Here is a 16,217-nt window from a genome sequence, read left to right as displayed (position 1 = left end):
GAGATAGCTTTAAAATTCAATGTGCTCTGTCATTTTAGACTAAAAGAGAACATATTGCTTTCTTGATTTTTAATTTATTCTATTTAGGGATGATGAAAATTGAGAACTATTGAAACGGATGCACAGGAAGTAGTAAAAGGACAGCAGAAACCAGACAGAATGGGTTTCCAAGTATGGTCCAGGAGGGGTGGGAAAGAGCAGTTGCAGAGTTTTCTCTTCACCTGGTGCTGATTCTCACAGATTTACAGAACAGCAGAGCCTGGGGCGGGGGGCACTGTCTGGGTGTCCAGGTCAGTCTCCCGATTGACAGCAAAGTGCACAGAGGGGAAGGTGGCCTCCGGGCCTGCGCTGGGCCTCTGCTTGGTGAACGGAGCTGGGTGCCTGGGCTTGAGGCCTGTGCTATTTGGCCGGCACTGTTTCCCCTACAAGAAAATGTACCTAATGTTGAAGAGGAACTTGGATAGATAAACACACGTTTTAAAAAAAACTCAAAAGTGCATTAAAAAGTTAAGCCATACCTGAACATGTAGTGTGGTTCAAGGTCAGAGAAGGGGTTCTTGGAATTGGTTTCCTCCTTACACACTAGTCAGCCATGCTAATTAAATTATTGGTAAAATAGAGGCAGATGTCTGTGTTCAGTAGGTGATATACACTCTGAATTAACATAAAACTGTGTGTACATGAGAGAAGTAAAATTCTGTATTTTCTTTTTCTGTGTGCAGGTTTCAGCAAGCAGATGGTGGAAATTCTTAACAAACATAATATTCAGTTTAGCAGTTTCGACATCTTCTCAGATGAAGAAGTTCGTCAGGGCCTCAAAACCTATTCCAATTGGCCCACCTATCCCCAGCTGTATGTTTCTGGAGAGCTCATAGGAGGACTTGATATAATTAAGGTTAGAATTGAGAAGACCATTGTAAAGAATTTTCATGTTTATTGTTGTTTAGTCGCTAAGTTGTATCTGACTCTTTTGTGACCCCATGGACTGCGGCTCACCAGGCTCCTCTGTCCAAGGGATTTCCTAGACGAGAATACTGGAGTGGGTTGCCATTTCTTCCTCCAGAGGATCTTAGCAGCTCAGGGATTGAACTTGTGTCTCTTGCGATGTCAGGCGGGTTCTTTACCAGTAAACCACCAGTTTGGTATTTTCGTATTTAAGCATACTTTTATAAGTGCTGTATTAAATTAAAAGTGTACATTTTTGTAGAATCTACATTTATGAATCTGGAATAAATACAGTATATCTGGTTCATTCCTGTGAATTCACTGATAAATTCATTAAGAGGTGATTCACTAATTTATGGTATGACTGAGGAGATTTGTTATAATAAATGTATAAATAAACATATGTGTCTATTTTAGGAGCTAGAAGCATCTAAAGAACTAGATACGATTTGCCCCAAAGCCCCCAAATTAGAGGAAAGGTAAGTGTGTTAAAAGTTTCAGTCTGCTATTATTTTAAAAATATTTTTGAGTTTTCAGTTTTTGTATTACTCTTTCTGTATAGAAATCAGAGGTTTGCTATTGTATGCCAAAGTCATAATTGTTGCAAACTCAACCATGCAAGCTTGGAAAGGTCTCATTTGGACTGGGAGAAAGTTTTGCACCAATTTAATGATTATGTGGAGGATATTCTTAGTTTTTGTAGAAATGTCCCTGTCACCATGAAATGACCAAATTGCAGTTCTCTGCGTTTTGGAGCCGGGCTCCAGTCTTGGTGTTAGGGTTTAGTGAAGGTTCTGCTCACAGCTTGAAGCTGCTTACTCGTGTTTCCTGCGCGGCGCCCCGGGCCGGCGGCTGTCTCCATCTTGGTAGGGCTCTGTGAGACGTGTTGAATGAAGGCAGGGGCTGTGCATGGAGGTCGTGTGGAGACTCGCTGGGATTTCTCATTGCTGTTGTTAGGACTGTGGTAACTTAAAATTCAAGGAGGTTTTGTTTGGAGCTGTAAAATTGCTTTGTCTTATTCTGAAGGATCTCAATCTGCTTTTAGAGATTCTATCTTATAGAAAGTTTGGACTTGGGTCTGTGGATTTTAATTTTAATAAATATTAATTGTAATAAATAGTTATAATAAATATTAATGTGGAGGATTAAAAAGCAGTTTATTTTGAAGTACAGCATCATGTCAGCCATTCATAGTTGGGGCTTGAGTTTATAAGGTAAAACTTTCTCTCGTAATTGTCTCCTCATTTAGCATTTTGAGATTTCCTGCAAGTGCTCACTCAACCTGCTTTGGTTAGTACCGTGCTCCTCATAGTTAGCACGTATGTCAAGCTGACCTGGAAGTGCCACGCGCTCTCAGACGGCGAGCGCCCTCTGTGCCTTCTTGACAGGAAGGTGCGGCTCCAGCCCCTGTGGCACTCTCGTGTCCTTGGTTAGCGTTTGCTCTAGAGCCTGGGTGGCTCAACGCGGGGCATGGCCTCAGAAGACTCTCTGCAGACACACTTGTGTCTTCTGAGTTTATTGTCCTCTGTGTTGAGTGCCCCTTTGCTGTTGTTTGTGTCCCTGTTTTGAGTAGACCGCTCTTTCCTAATGTGCTGTGTTCAGGCACCAGAAGATGACTGTCTAGAATCATACAGAGAGTCATAGTCAGTACATTTTGAGTCATAATTTAAAGGGCTGCTGGAAAGCACAGTGTCGGAGCCTGAGTTCTGGCCTCAGCCACGTCTCTGGTGGGACAGAGGGACCTGTTTCGGTTCCTTGGATCCCCGTAGTTGGGTCTCCAGGTGAGTGATAGGGGGCTTCCTGAAAATCGGCTGCTTGCGCCGTGTGAAAGGGTGTGTGACGCAGCTTCTTCATGATTTGTGTGCTTCATTTATGAGGCCATTTTCCTCTGAGGAGATTTGGAGCCACGAGTGTTGCAGAGCACATGGAAGGAGGAGAACGCGGTGCCGTGTCTGCCGCGGGGCCCCAGGTCCTGATGTGGGTGGGTCCTGAGATGCGTTGTGGACTCCAGGGTGTGTGCAGATGGTCAGTGTTCTGGACAGCAAGGTAGATCAGGAGGTTTGAAAGATGGTGTAAAGTGGAGATGGGAGCATTAGACTTCAGCTGCTGATGCTGAGCGCGTCTCCCCCCAGGCGGGAGCGTGACGAGTGCCAGGCTGTGCCGGCCCCGTGCCGGGAAAGGACCCGCGTCTTGCCCTGGGAACCCCGAGCGGGCTCAGTCTGTGCCCCTATCGGCGATTCCTTACTGAGTTGGTTATTATTAGTTTTTTAGTTCTGTGAGTTGATGGGCTTAAATTTGCAATTTGAAGGCACATTTGTTGCCTTAAAAAGCCATATTGTGTTTTACAGCGGCTTAGGGAGACAGGGAAATAAAGGGAATGTCAGTGCATTTGCTTGTGTGCTGCACTCAGTGCTGTGAACTCTCATCCTGCCGTCCCTCAAATGTGCACGGTACCCGTGAAGCGGAGCAAAAGTGGTGTTTAATAATTGAGCTGAGCCCTTTCATATCAATTTTCTCTCTTCAGGCTCAAAGTACTGACAAATAAAGCTTCTGTGATGCTCTTTATGAAAGGAAACAAACAGGTAAAGAACTCAAAAATGGTTTTATTTGTAATTTCTTTTGATGTTAACATCTGCAACAAGGGGACACTTAAATCTTTTTTCCTAGCTTTAGCTAATGAAGCTGTGGTGGTAGCAGGAAGTTATCCAGGCCTTAATTGGTGCTTATGGAGATCAAACAAAGTAATCTACATTTTCCTTAACTTTATCATCAGCATCTCAGCGGGGTGCATTTCCTTCTGCTGCTAAACTGTCAGCGGATGTGGTCAGCACTGCTAGCACTGGACGGGTTCCCTTAGCTGCTGTCTCCTCCCAGAGCGTGCACTTCGGGGCTGGGAACCTCACAGTTCTTGGTTTGCAGCCCTGGACCATGGTCTAAAGCGCTGGCGATGGGGAAACAAACAGGGCTGTGCCTAGGGGGCTCAGAGCCTGGGTGATGAATGAGTGGAGCGGTCTGACAGTTTCTGTTTGTAATTGGGTGGCTCTTGTCGCTCTGACGGATGAGAGTTGTGTTGAGTGTGCATCATGCTGAGTATCAAGTTTGATAGCTCACCCCCACTGATAGGTTGATCAAAACCATCTATCCTGTGTATTTGAAGTAGATTGGTGGTCTCTAGAAGCCAGCCTCTGTTACTTTCCTTTGTTCTAACCAAGTGCTGTGGAGAAGGCGATGGCACCCACTCCAGTGCTCTTGCCTGGAAAATCCCAGGACGGAGGAGCCTGGTGGGCTACAGTCCATGGGGTCGCTAAGAGTCGACACGACTGAGCGACTTCACTTTCACTTTTCCCTTTCGTGCACTGGAGAAGGAAATGGCAACCCACTCCAGTATTCTTGCCTGGAGAATCCCAGGGGCGGCGGAGCCTGATGGGCTGCCATCTGTGGGGTCGCACAGAGTCGGACACGACTGAAGCGACTTAGCAGCAGCAGCAGCAACCAAGTGCTGGGGTGGGCAGGGCTGGGCAGAGGGCAGCGCTGCCGTTCCATCTGCCTCACCTGTCTGGGGGGCGTGTCAGCCACTAGATTGGGACCTAGAGTCCTTGACTGCTTCACTGTATTTATTAAAACAAAGTAAAGGAAGTTAATAATTCCCAATCACCTTTTTTTTTCTTGTTCTTGGCGGTTACTTAAAGCAGATTTTTATATTTTGTTCCTGGAAGCGCAGGAAGTAATCATGAATTCTGGGAATGGAATTGTGAGTGCTGTAAGATGTTTTCATGGTGCCAAGTCTTTTCTATAGGACTGGGATTTGGGATCCTCTGGCATGAAAAAAACTGTTAGACTTTTCTATAACTTCAGAAAAGTTTAGTACTCCATAATGTAAGGAAGGAAGGAAGGAAGGAAAGTCGCTCAGTCGTGTCCGACTCTTTGCGACCCCGTGGACTGTAGCCTGCCAGGCTCCTCCGTCCATGGGATTCTTCAGGCAAGAATACTGGAGTGGTTTGCCATTTCCTTCTCCAGGGGATCTTCCCGACCCAGGGATCGAACCCAGGTCTCCCGCATTGGAGGCAGACGCTTTAACCTCTGAGCCACCAGGGAAGTCCCTCCATAATGTAAACATACATTTAAAAAGCGGGAATAAGAAAAGGATGATCCCAGCCACTGCAGAAAGGAGGCATTGCGGCTGTGGGTCTGCGTGAAGTGGAGCAGAGGCGGCAGGGTTTGACTCGGGGGCTTTTTGATCACAAGGTCACAGTGTCAGAACACAGTCATCTCCAGTGGTGACAAGCCCAAGTCAGGCTTGGGGCCGTGCGCCCGGGGTGACGTCTGGATGGGTCCTTCTTGAAGGGGCGGGTCTCATCCTTCTGTCGGCTCTGGCATGAGGAGGCCCTGGGAGCCGGCCATCTTCTGCAGGTGCCGTCCCCCCGACAGAGCCTCAGACAGGACCGTGCTGGTGGGCTGTGTGGGCATGCGGTGCATCCTAAAGTTTGTGTTTTTCCTAAATTTAGGAAGCTAAGTGTGGCTTCAGCAGACAGATTTTGGAAATACTAAATAGTACTGGGTAAGTAAATCTTGTTTTCAGAGGGTATATTTAAGAAATTCTAACTTTTTAGTTCTGACACTGATGCTTCTTAGTTGTTATATCTGTTCATGTATTTTTATCTATTTCTTTTTGCTGTAACATTTTGTGAATGCTTTAACTTAGACCACAGTAGAATTTTTTTGACCAATGTCAACCTATTGGTAACATAAAGGAGGTATTTTGGCAGCCATTGAAATAACTATTTGTCTACTTTCACAGAGGAAAGTTAACAACTGAGTTCTTAGCGTGCGTAAAGATATTTTAGGGAAAGTGTATTATAGGTTTTTAATTTTCTTTAAAAAAAATTTTAGTTTCCAAATAGTTTGTGAAACAGGAAGCACATGAAGATCCGTTATCTGGATCCGAGAGGTGGGTAAGTTAGATTGTGGTGCTCGTGCTTTTGATCTCAGTGATGAAGCTGCCAGGTAGGAAAACTGGAATTGTGGTCACACCACTTATTTAAGAGATACTTAGCACATGTTCTGTGTTGTCCAATGTTTTTGCTTATTTTTCTTCCTTATTACTTCTCAACTGCCTCTTTTCAGCATTGTAAGGATTCTAACAGTAGCTTTAGATAGACTCGCCAACCCTATGACCTGACAGGGAAAGTCACCTTTGAAGTGTGTGGGCATTTGTGGGCTGGGTGGAGTAACACAGCCCCAAATGCAACTTTTGGGATAAAAGAACAGTCATTCTGTTCAAGTGATTGTGACACTTCACAGGGGAGAGTCTAGTCGCTATTGTCCTCTGGCCTCCAGCTGCCCCGTCCTCACCCCGCCCTGAGCTGCAGGAGAGGCTGGCTTGGCTCTGGTCACTTTCTGCCCTTTGCCACATCTCCCGGGAGTCACCCTCAGGCCACCTGTCCTTAGCGCCAGCCAGTCCCCTGGGGCTCTGAGGCCAGGATGGGACAGTTCTGGGCCCATTACAGCCTAAGTATTTGGTGGAAAGTCTCCATCGCTTACTTTCTGTCCCGTGTCTGTCTAAGCCGGATTGGATTGGATTGGAAGCACCAGTTTTCCCCCAGAGCAGGGAGCTTCTTTGGGTCAGAGTACCCTCCCGACTCCAGGCTGGCTGAACACCTCCTGGGGTCTGTTAACCTGGAGGACTGTGATCCTGCTGGAGGTGTTAGAATGTGGGGGGCGCTTCTAGCACTCTATTCCTTTCCTGCATTCTTGCTCTTGTCTGTTCCTTCCGTAGGAAAGAGATGTCTGCCCTGAGGGGCTGAGTGCGCAGTGTGCCCTGAGAGGCACCCTTTACTGGGACTTCAGGAGGTGTACTGGCAGCTGTGACTCGGGGTCCCTGTGCACATGTAGGCCCAGCGCTTCTTAGACCCCTTGATCAGTGGACAGTTCCAGGACTCTGTGCTTTTATCACACTGTGCCAGTTAGGAGATCCGCCTCTTTAGCTCACCTTAAAGGGGGACTTACACCGTGCGGTTCTCTTTTTCTTTTTTTAATCCTTTTTGCTTTTCTTTCAAACATTACTTTCTTGATATTTGTTGTTGATTTATCCTGTCAAGTTCTTTTTTTGACTCTTGCATTATGGACCATTTTCTTTGGAACTTGTGTATTAAGTAAACAGGATTTCCCTATGAAAATGGCTTTGGTTTTTATGGAAAACGAAATTCATTTTTTCATATGTGGCATTTTCTTTGGCCACGGTTTGAAATTGCACATATACTCACAGACTTCCTGCAGGGATCCAGTCATACATGCTTACTAATTCCTTGACCACCTTGTAATGAAATCCTCCTGAGTAGATGTGGTTGAATTTTCACTCATTTACACTAGTAGCGTTCATTACCTAGCATAAAGCCACAGCCCTTTTGCTGGTTGTGTGCGTCGTGGAAATAGCATGTGTGTTCGGAAGTACGTTCCTGCTCTGTAGGAAGCTCATCTCCAGAGGGGGAGCTGGTTGGGGTGTATCCCCCAGCTGGTGAGCCCCCAGCCTCTATCCCTGGGCGCCACAGGGCTGCTCCCTCCTGCTCCCGAAGCAGAGAAAATCCAGAAAAATTTATATCTTGAGATGACTTATTCTGTCAAGTACAAGACAGGTAAAGAAGTAAAATAACTTCTGTTTTCCCCCAAATTTTGTTAGCAACAAAATAGTTTTACTTTTCTTGACTGTTTTTGAAACACCAAATAGAGTTTATAATTTTTGTCTAAAACTGTATTTCTTATTAAAATGTTTTCTCCTTTTTGTAGGGTTGAATATGAGACATTTGATATATTGGAGGATGAAGAAGTAAGTTCTGTGTTTTAGGTTTTGTCCTTTGTCTTAGTTTTAATCATTAGGATTGTATTTAATTCTAATCTGATAGGATGATTTCAGGGTGCCTGTTGTTTCCATAGGTTCGGCAAGGATTGAAAGCTTACTCCAATTGGCCCACGTACCCTCAGCTGTATGTGAAGGGGGAGCTTGTTGGAGGACTGGACATCGTTAAGGTGAGGTCAGGAATCACTGGGAGCCTGGAGGAAAGAAAGCCTGAGCGGGTCTGAAAACTCTCACTTCACGGGACTTGGTGTCCTTGGTGTCCTTTTCTGGCCTCATGTTTGACCATTCCAGCCCCGAGTTACCATCTCTCCGACAAGAATATCTTGTCTTTTACCTCTCACCTGAGCCAGTCAGAATCAGCCCCTCACTGTACGGCCTCTCCTGCCCTCTAGGTCCTTTGCTCCGGCCCCGAGGGGCTGCCAGCCAGGGTCCCCAGGGAGACTCGGCACTCCGAGCAGCACTGGGTGTGGCCAGGCTCCAAACCTGGTGTGCTCACACCGTATTAAGTTCTTCCGCCTTTTAGCTTCTTTCCACCCTGTCTGACCTTTGAATTTCCTTGCATAGTCCATATTTAAATATGCTTTCTGTATCCTTCAGGCCCCTCTTGTCTGTGAATCATAGATTTTTTTCAGCCAGAAGTGTTTGTTTTGCATCTGCTTCTGAAGTTTTCCTGCCTGTTCCATTTCTGTTATTATAATGATACTACTTTCTGGCGTCATTTCGGTTGCCTTACTCACATGTGCTCGGTGATGGAGTAGAAGAGTGCCGGCCTGGCCCTGCTAGCTGTGCCACTGAGGCCTGAGGTCACTGACCTCGGGACTGCATGAGGTCATCTCCAGGTCCCCCACTGGTTCTCAGATGCTAGGAAACTGGAGACCTCTGTCAGGTTGTAAGTGTATTTCAGGGACTCTGTTTCTTCTACATGTGTGATGATGAATTTCCTTGTGTGGCTGGCTTTCAGTTCAGTCGCCCAGTTGTGTCCGACTCTTTGCGACCCCATGGACTGCAGCACACTAGACTTCCCTGTCCATCACCGACTCCCAGAGCTTGCTCAAACTCATGTCCATCGAGTCGGTGATGCCATCCAACCATCTTATCCTCTGTCATCCACTTCTCCTCCAGCCTTCAATCTTTCCCAGCATTAGGGTCTTTTCCAAGGAGTCAGTTCATCGCATCAGGTGGCCAAAGTATTGGAGCTTCAGCTTCAGCATCAGTCCTTCCAGTGAATATTCAGGACTGATCTCCTTTAGGATGGACTGGTTAGATCTCCTTGCAGTCCAAGGGACTCGAAAGGATCTTCTGTAACAACACAGTTCAAAAGCATCAATTCTTCGGCACTCAGCTATCTTTATAGTCCAACTCGCATATCCATACGTGACTACTGGAAAAACCATAGCTTTGAGTAGATGGACCTTTGTCGGCAAAGTAATGTCTCTGCTTTTTAATAAGCTATCTAGGTTGGTCATAGCTTTTCTTCCAAGGAGCAAGCATCTTTTAATTTCATGGCTGCAGCCACCATGTGCAGTGATTTTGGAGCCCAAGAAAAGAAAGTCTGTCATTGTTTCCATTGTTTCCCCATCTATTTGCCATGAAGTGATGGGACCAGATGCCATCCTCTTAGTTTTTTGAATGTTGAGTTTTAAGCCAGCTTTCTCACTCTCCTCTTTCACTTTCATCAAGAGGCTCTTTAGTTCCTCTTCACTTTCTGCCATATGGGTGGTGTCATCTGCATATCTGAGGTTATTGTTATTTCTCCCTGCAATCTTGATCCCAGCTTTGCTTCATCCAGCCTGGCATTTCTCATGATGTACTCTGCATATAAATTAAATAAGCAGGGTGACAACATGCAGCCTTGATGTATTCCTTTCCCAATTTTGAACCAGTCTGTTGTTCCATGTCCAGTTCTAACTATTGCTTCTTGACCTGCATACAGATTTCTCAGGAGGCAGGTCAGGTGGTCTGGTATTCCCATCTCTTGAAGAATTTTCCATAGTTTGTTGTGATCTACACAAAGACTTTGGCGTAATCAATAAAGCAGATGTTTTTCTGAAATTCTCTTGCTTTTTCTATGACCCAACGGATGTTGGCAATTTGATCTCTGGTTCCTCTGCCTTTTCTAAATCCAACTTGAACATCTGGAAGTTCTCCGTTCACGTAGTGTTGAAGCCTGGCTTGGAGCGTTTTGAGCATTACTTTGCTAGTGTGTGAGATGAGTGTAACTGTGCAGTACTTTGAACATTCTTTGGCATTGCCCTTCTTTGGGATTGGAATAAAAACTGACCTTTTCCAGTCCTGTGGCCACTGCAGAATTTTCCAAATTTGCTGGCATATTGAGAGCAGCACTTTCACAGCATCATCTTTTACGATTTGAAATAGCTTAACTGGAATTCCGTCACCTCCACTAGCTTTGTTTGTAGTGATGCTTCCTAAGGTCCATTTGACTTGACATTCTAGGATGTCTGGCTCTAGGCGAGTGATCACACCATCGTGGTTATCTGGGTCATGAAGATCTTTTTTGTACAGTTCTTTTGTATATTCTTGCCACCTGTTCTTAATACCTTCTGCTTCTGTTAGATACTGGCTTTAAGTAAATTCTAAGTAAATTTTAAACAGACATGACTTTGCTTATAGGATTTCAAGTCCAGAACGTAGGGCATGCCACCTGGTAGCATCCATGTGTTCTGGAGCTTTCCTGGGCAGCCCAAGACAACAGGGGGCAGCTGCAGCTTTAACATCCTCGAAGCCTCCCTGGAGCCCGGCCCACCCTGGCGTCGCAGTGAGGGGGGATGGTGGCAGTGGTGGGCGCAGGGAGGCCTGGGCAGCAGTGAGGGCTCAGCTGCAGGAGTGCCAGCCTTCATGGAAGGCAGGTGAGTGGAGCTGCCAGGGCTCAGGCCCTCGGCCTGGCCAGTCAGAGGATTTTATCTGAGGTCAGGTCCCTGATGTTTTAAGTGGAAAGCACGTAGGAAGTGCTGCTGCCTCTGGTTGTCGTATAACCTGCTGTCTGGTTGCTGCTGCCTCTGTCAGTTTTTGACTTTACGCCGTCATCCCATGGAAGAGTTCTGGCGCAGCCCTGGGGCCACCGGCGCTGGGTGCTGGTGGGTTTTCCGAGTCGCAGAGCTGCGGTCCTGCGGGTTCATTGCCCAGGTTTTGTCCCCTGCTGAGTTCCAGGTTTGACCTCACACCTCTTGAGGAAGCCAGTGAATCATTTCCCCAGTAAACTCGCATTCCTGGAGGGAAGACAGTGTATAACATAGTAGCTGTGAAGAGCCCTGAGGCAGCAAAACTAGGTCTGCATTTGTTGTTCTGTATCTATTTGTGTTTGTGTGAGACACAGGCAGCATTCAGAGCCCAGACGCTCCTGAGCCTGTTCTTGTCTGAAGGTTTATAGCCTGTCCCTCAGCCACTGCAGCTCTGGGGGAGATGCAGTCAGGATGTCTCATTTCACTCTGAAGCTGAGCTGCACGGGCAGCTTCTTTTTAGGTGTGTAACAGTGTGTGTTACATGACTTTTTGTGTTCACCTGCTAAGAACTTACACGACTGGAAATTTGTGATATTGTTAACAGTGTTCTATGAGAAGATAATGGGTTTAATGTTATGTTGCCTTGTTGGTCTGTTCTGGCAGAGGGCAGCTCTTCATCTGTATGTCACTTAAAGCCTTAGCTCCGTTGCTGACGGCTCACCCCTGGCTTCCTCAGCAGGAGCCGTGAGTGCTGGTTTGGTTGAATGGGTGATGAGTGAGTGGTTTACCTGGTGAGCGCCAGGCTGATGCCTGGGGAAAAACGCCGACTGGTCAGTGTATACGCAGAGAGCTAACACTGGCTCTGAAGAGGGCATAGCACACCCCTGCAGAGTGTGGGGATGCGGAATTAGGTGAGCGGTGCCTCCCGTAGGTCACTGCCTGACACCCCCCGGCAGGTGAGGAGACAGAGGGACGTGAGGGGAGTGCTGCGCCCCCTCCTGGCCAGGGGGCCGTTGGCTCCCGGTGCCCGCCCGCCCCTCGGGCTGTGTGGTCTGCTGCCTCCGAGTCCTGTGCTCTGAGAGGTCGTGCATGGCTTTTGGATGTCTGCTTGTTAAATGGGTACAAGATCCCAAGACCTGCCTGTCTGGGTTTAATCCAGAGAGCAGTGCCAGTGGATTTTAGTGGTCTTATTGATTGATGTTCATGAAGCTTAAGAATAACCTGAAATGTCTTGTCAAATTGTTTATCTTAAACTAGAAAATCTTATTTATCCTCTACCATCTCATTTTAAACTTGATGGCTGTGTTCCAATTTTAGATCTGAAAGATAGGCACAAACCCTTTCTGAATACTTCAGCTTTTTAATGGTTTCCGGCCTTTATAGTTACATACCAGTGCCGGGCTTTCCCAGGTTGGGTTGTGCAGCCTCTTTACTACCTGTAGGGCAGCAGGTGTCGTGTGCATTGTATCTGAGTGGACCCGATGTTTCTTCAGTCACTTAAAAGTTCATTTTCCCTGTTAATTGCTGTTGTTTAAATACAAAGCTTCACTGTTTTGCTCCAGTTGCTCTGTTTGCTAATGCTGAAAAATCTGTGGGTTTCCGAACATCTTGTAACCCTAACTTTGTTATGTGGTAGTGCGCCCGTGTTTATGGCAGCGCTCTTAGTCTGAGTGTGCTGGTGGACTGGAGTTTGCATCCAGTAAGGTGTTTCTTTCAGTTCTCAGATACAGATGCAATCTGCCGTTGTTTAGATGTTTTCCTTTTCTATATATACATATGCATGATACTGTTTCCTTCTTTATTTTTAGGAACTGAAAGAAAATGGGGAGTTGCTGCCTATACTGAAAGGAGAAAATTAATGAACGTTAGACTTGGTGCCCACCCACTGCAGGAAGCTTCCTCCAGCGGAGCAGTTCATGATTTAGTCCTCAGAAATGGACTAGGAGGAGAAAACGCTTATCCCCATTTGCGCTTTGTGTATTTCACAAGGCTGTGCTAAATAATGTATGTGACCTTTTTTCCACCAAAAATAGAACGCAATAAACATCTTCAAGTTCAATTAAAAATAATTGTGTAAAAAAGTGTGTCTTTATAGTGATGTTAGGCGTGTAGTTACTGTAACTAACCCAGTTATCATCTCTTTTGCATCATCTGTGGGCATCTTGCAGTTAAGAAATAGACAGACTTCAGAGAGTGGGGAACTTGAGAATCTGAACCACACCAGCATTTAGAGCCACTCATAGACCAAACCAATGGCTCCCCTCACTGGCCCCAGTTATCATCTCTTTTGCATCATCTGTGGGCATCTTGCAGTTAAGAAATAGACAGACTTCAGAGAGTGGGGAACTTGAGAATCTGAACCACACCAGCATTTAGAGCCACTCATAGACCAAACCAATGGCTCCCCTCACTGGCCGAAGATCTTTCTACAGCTCAGAAAATTCTGCTGCCAGCCTTTTTCTGAGCATCACTGAGCTGGGCCCTGGTGAAATGGCTGTGTCCATGTCGGCGTCTGCAGATGCAGGACCTGGGAGCCTCCCCGAGGAGGGGGCCTTCTCAGTAGGGTGTCAGCAGGTTTCTTTCGTAACTTGTCCCAGGATAGGTAGCGTGGCAGAGAGCAGGATGGCGGTGTTGGGTTGTGTTACGCATCACAACTTACTCTAATCTTTGCACTAAAAATATTGATTTAGTCCTCACATAAGTTGAGAACATCCAGAAGTCCATGAATACTTCGGTAGTATTTTTGATTCTGAAGGCTGAGTCCATCGCCATGTTCTTAGACTCTGTCAGTACTTGAGGCGCATGTTATCCTTGTGGAGTTTTCCCTGCCTGTTGAGCTGGGTGGCTAAGGCTCCAGAAATTTGGTGTTTGTAAGGAAAGGGGTGCAGCAGTCAGCAGTTTGGAGAGCAGAGACAGGAGGAAATGCAGGTAGTTCCAGCGCAGGTAAGCCTTCGCCCACCAGGACGCTGGCATTTCCTGTCTCTCAGGCGACAGGCCATCTCCCTGCTGTTGGCATCGTGCAGAGAGGAGAGACATGCCCTGCTGTGTGACACGTGGCCTTGCTTCCCGCCACGAGGAGCACTCCCCTCATGGTTTAGTGTTTTCTTGCCACCATGTATAATTAGATGGGGCTCTTTTGGGCATTCATCTATGAACTGCGTCCTTCCACTTTGAAAATAACTATATAAGAAAAACCTCTACAGTGCAGATGGAAATGGATTTTGACTGAAATTTTATTAAGCCGTCGGCTCCAGGGATGTGCGTGACTCATGGAGGGGCCCTGATTTCCTTTATCCCAAACCCAAACCATCTAAACCCCACACTGCTTTCGTGATTTCTGCACTCTCCATGGATGCTGTCAGCCCCGTTGTATTTTCTGCTAAATCAGATTTTAACCTTGCCTTATCCCAAGCAACAGTATCTGCTGTCACAACAATGTGAAAAGATATTTTTTTTTTCTCCTCTTGCATATTCAAATAAAATGCGTAACTTTCAGCAAAAACTCTGACCTCCAATTAGGGAGCTACCCTTCTGCTCAGAGGTGTTACTGTGATAACGTAAGATGCCGCATGCGTTTTAGGACAGACTCCCTTAAGGGGACTTGTGCGATGAAGAACTCTGGCAGTATCGTCCTCGGTCGAGCATCCGGTTTGAATTGGGAGCGTTTTAGGGGAGTTGTCCCCGAAACGGAACATGAGGTTGACCTCTTGAGCCCTGTTGGTTGGTGGCTCCGGTGGCTCCAGGCATGCTGGAGTGACCGTGGAGCAGGTTTCTGTCTTGCAGGTGTTTGCAGCTGGACGTCGGGAAGTCCAGGAGACCTTCATGCAAACTGATAGCCATCCCTCGCTGACTTTCTGGATGTATTTTAGGAGTAAGGCAGCTGATTCCAGTGCCCAGTGGAGCTTCACATTCCACAGGCTGACCCCGATCAGGTTTCCTAACAGTCGAGCCCTCGTCATCACCTTTTGTCAGAGTTGTTGTCTTCTCTCTGGAGACAAACTAGTTCCCAGCATCCGAGAGACGTCAGCGGGGACATCCCGGCGGCAGGGTGTCATCCAGATGCTGCCTGAGGCCGAGCCCTGTTGGGAGCAGACTGAGGGCTGGTGCGTGGGAGGGCTCTAGTGAGTCCGGATACTGGAGGAGCAGGTGTGCGTGCGGACAGACAGGCTGAGCATCACTGCTGTCTGCCAGGGGGCAGGGGCCTCCCCACGGGCCGGCGCTGCCAGCTCCTTGCCTCAGGGCTCCCTGTGCTTGGATTGATGTGGGAATTCAGGGAGGCACGGTGGGCTGAGGGCTCGTGCCAGGCCAGGGGCCAGGAGCGGCAGGTCACCGCATGGCAGGTCACTGAGGCCGCTGGCACCGGCTGCTGCTAGGACTTTGTCTCTGGACCCTGGGGAACCAAACCTCCCGTCGTCTGGGTTGCCCTTCCGGCAACCAGCAGGGCTCACCGGGGAAGGGCAGGCAGCTCCTCTAGACTGTGCCCACCCTGAGGTCGCCTCCTGGTGAGGGTTCCTACAGGACTGGTATCCACTTGGGGAAACAGCTTGTAGGAATAGACTTAAAAAAAACAACAGAACCACTTTGATTTTGCTTTTAACCAGACATGGAAAAAAAAAAAATGAAGCCAATGAAAAGAGTTAGGAATTCAGGTGAGGAACTCAGGGAAATATGAGACTTACTAGCTGCAGGACCCAGTGCAGGGTTGGGCTTATACGTGTGACTCCAGGATTGTACGACCCCCGAGACCTGAGGCTCGCCCCTTGCATGAGGCCGCCCCACCAAGGGGTATGGAATCAGACTGCCTTTCTGCCTGTGACGAGAAGTGCAGGGTGACTGGCCAGCATGCTCCACTCTGTCTCTCTCTCCTGAGTGTCAGGGAGGCAGTTCGTACCACCTCTTCATCACCGTCACTCCTGTAATCCAAGGACTGGCCTGAAAAAGGCTAGTAGGCAAATGTGTAGAGACTTGCTCTAATGTCAGTGGTCCTTGGAAGATAAAAGGACGGGTGACCCTGCCCTAGTGGTGACGGAGACCTTGTGTCATTCTGGGTCAGCGGGGCGGCTGTGCTGCTCTTGGCCTCTGTCAGGAACTTCAGGTCCTGCCCATCTTGACTGATGGAAAACTTGCTAAAGAAGGAAGAAGAACAATTCTCCATTTTCAGACACCTACTGATGAGATTGAAATAGAGACTGATTTTTTAAAAAGCACATTTTTATAATTAGAAAATCTCATTTTTTTAAAGAAAACAATTTTCCAGTCATGCAGAGAAGTTACACTCAGTTCAGTTGATCGGTCGTGTCCAACACTTTGTGACCCTATGGAATGTAGCACGCCAGGCCTCCCTGTCCATCACCAACTCCCAGAGTTTGCTCAAACTCACATCCATCGAGTCGGTGATGCCATCCAACCATCTCATCATCTGTCGTCCCCTTCTCCTCCTGCCTTCAATCTTTCTCAGC

The 16,217-nt window shown here is 47.3% G+C and overlaps 1 protein-coding gene across 5 annotated transcripts in view; it reads left to right on the top strand.

The window, feature by feature from the left end:
* The window catches only part of GLRX3 (glutaredoxin 3), a 31,535-nt gene extending 18,711 nt beyond the window's left edge, over positions 1-12,824 (top strand). For all 5 annotated transcript variants that reach the window (XM_081572978.1, XM_081572979.1, XM_081572983.1 and 2 more), the window contains 7 exons: positions 723-895; positions 1,363-1,424; positions 3,470-3,527; positions 5,451-5,503; positions 7,729-7,768; positions 7,876-7,968; positions 12,567-12,824. In XM_081572978.1, the coding sequence (XP_081429104.1) occupies positions 723-895; positions 1,363-1,424; positions 3,470-3,527; positions 5,451-5,503; positions 7,729-7,768; positions 7,876-7,968; positions 12,567-12,617 (530 nt within the window). In that variant the 3' untranslated portion in view covers positions 12,618-12,824. The remainder of the gene's footprint in view (positions 1-722; positions 896-1,362; positions 1,425-3,469; positions 3,528-5,450; positions 5,504-7,728; positions 7,769-7,875; positions 7,969-12,566) is intronic.
* The last annotated feature ends 3,393 nt before the right edge of the window (positions 12,825-16,217 follow it).

This window comes from Giraffa tippelskirchi, chromosome 2 (genome assembly GCF_054371585.1).
Source record: "Giraffa tippelskirchi isolate mGirTip1 chromosome 2, T2T-mGirTip1v1.2.pri, whole genome shotgun sequence".
NCBI lineage: Eukaryota > Metazoa > Chordata > Mammalia > Artiodactyla > Giraffidae > Giraffa > Giraffa tippelskirchi.
This window is presented reverse-complemented; position numbering and strand designations above follow the sequence as displayed.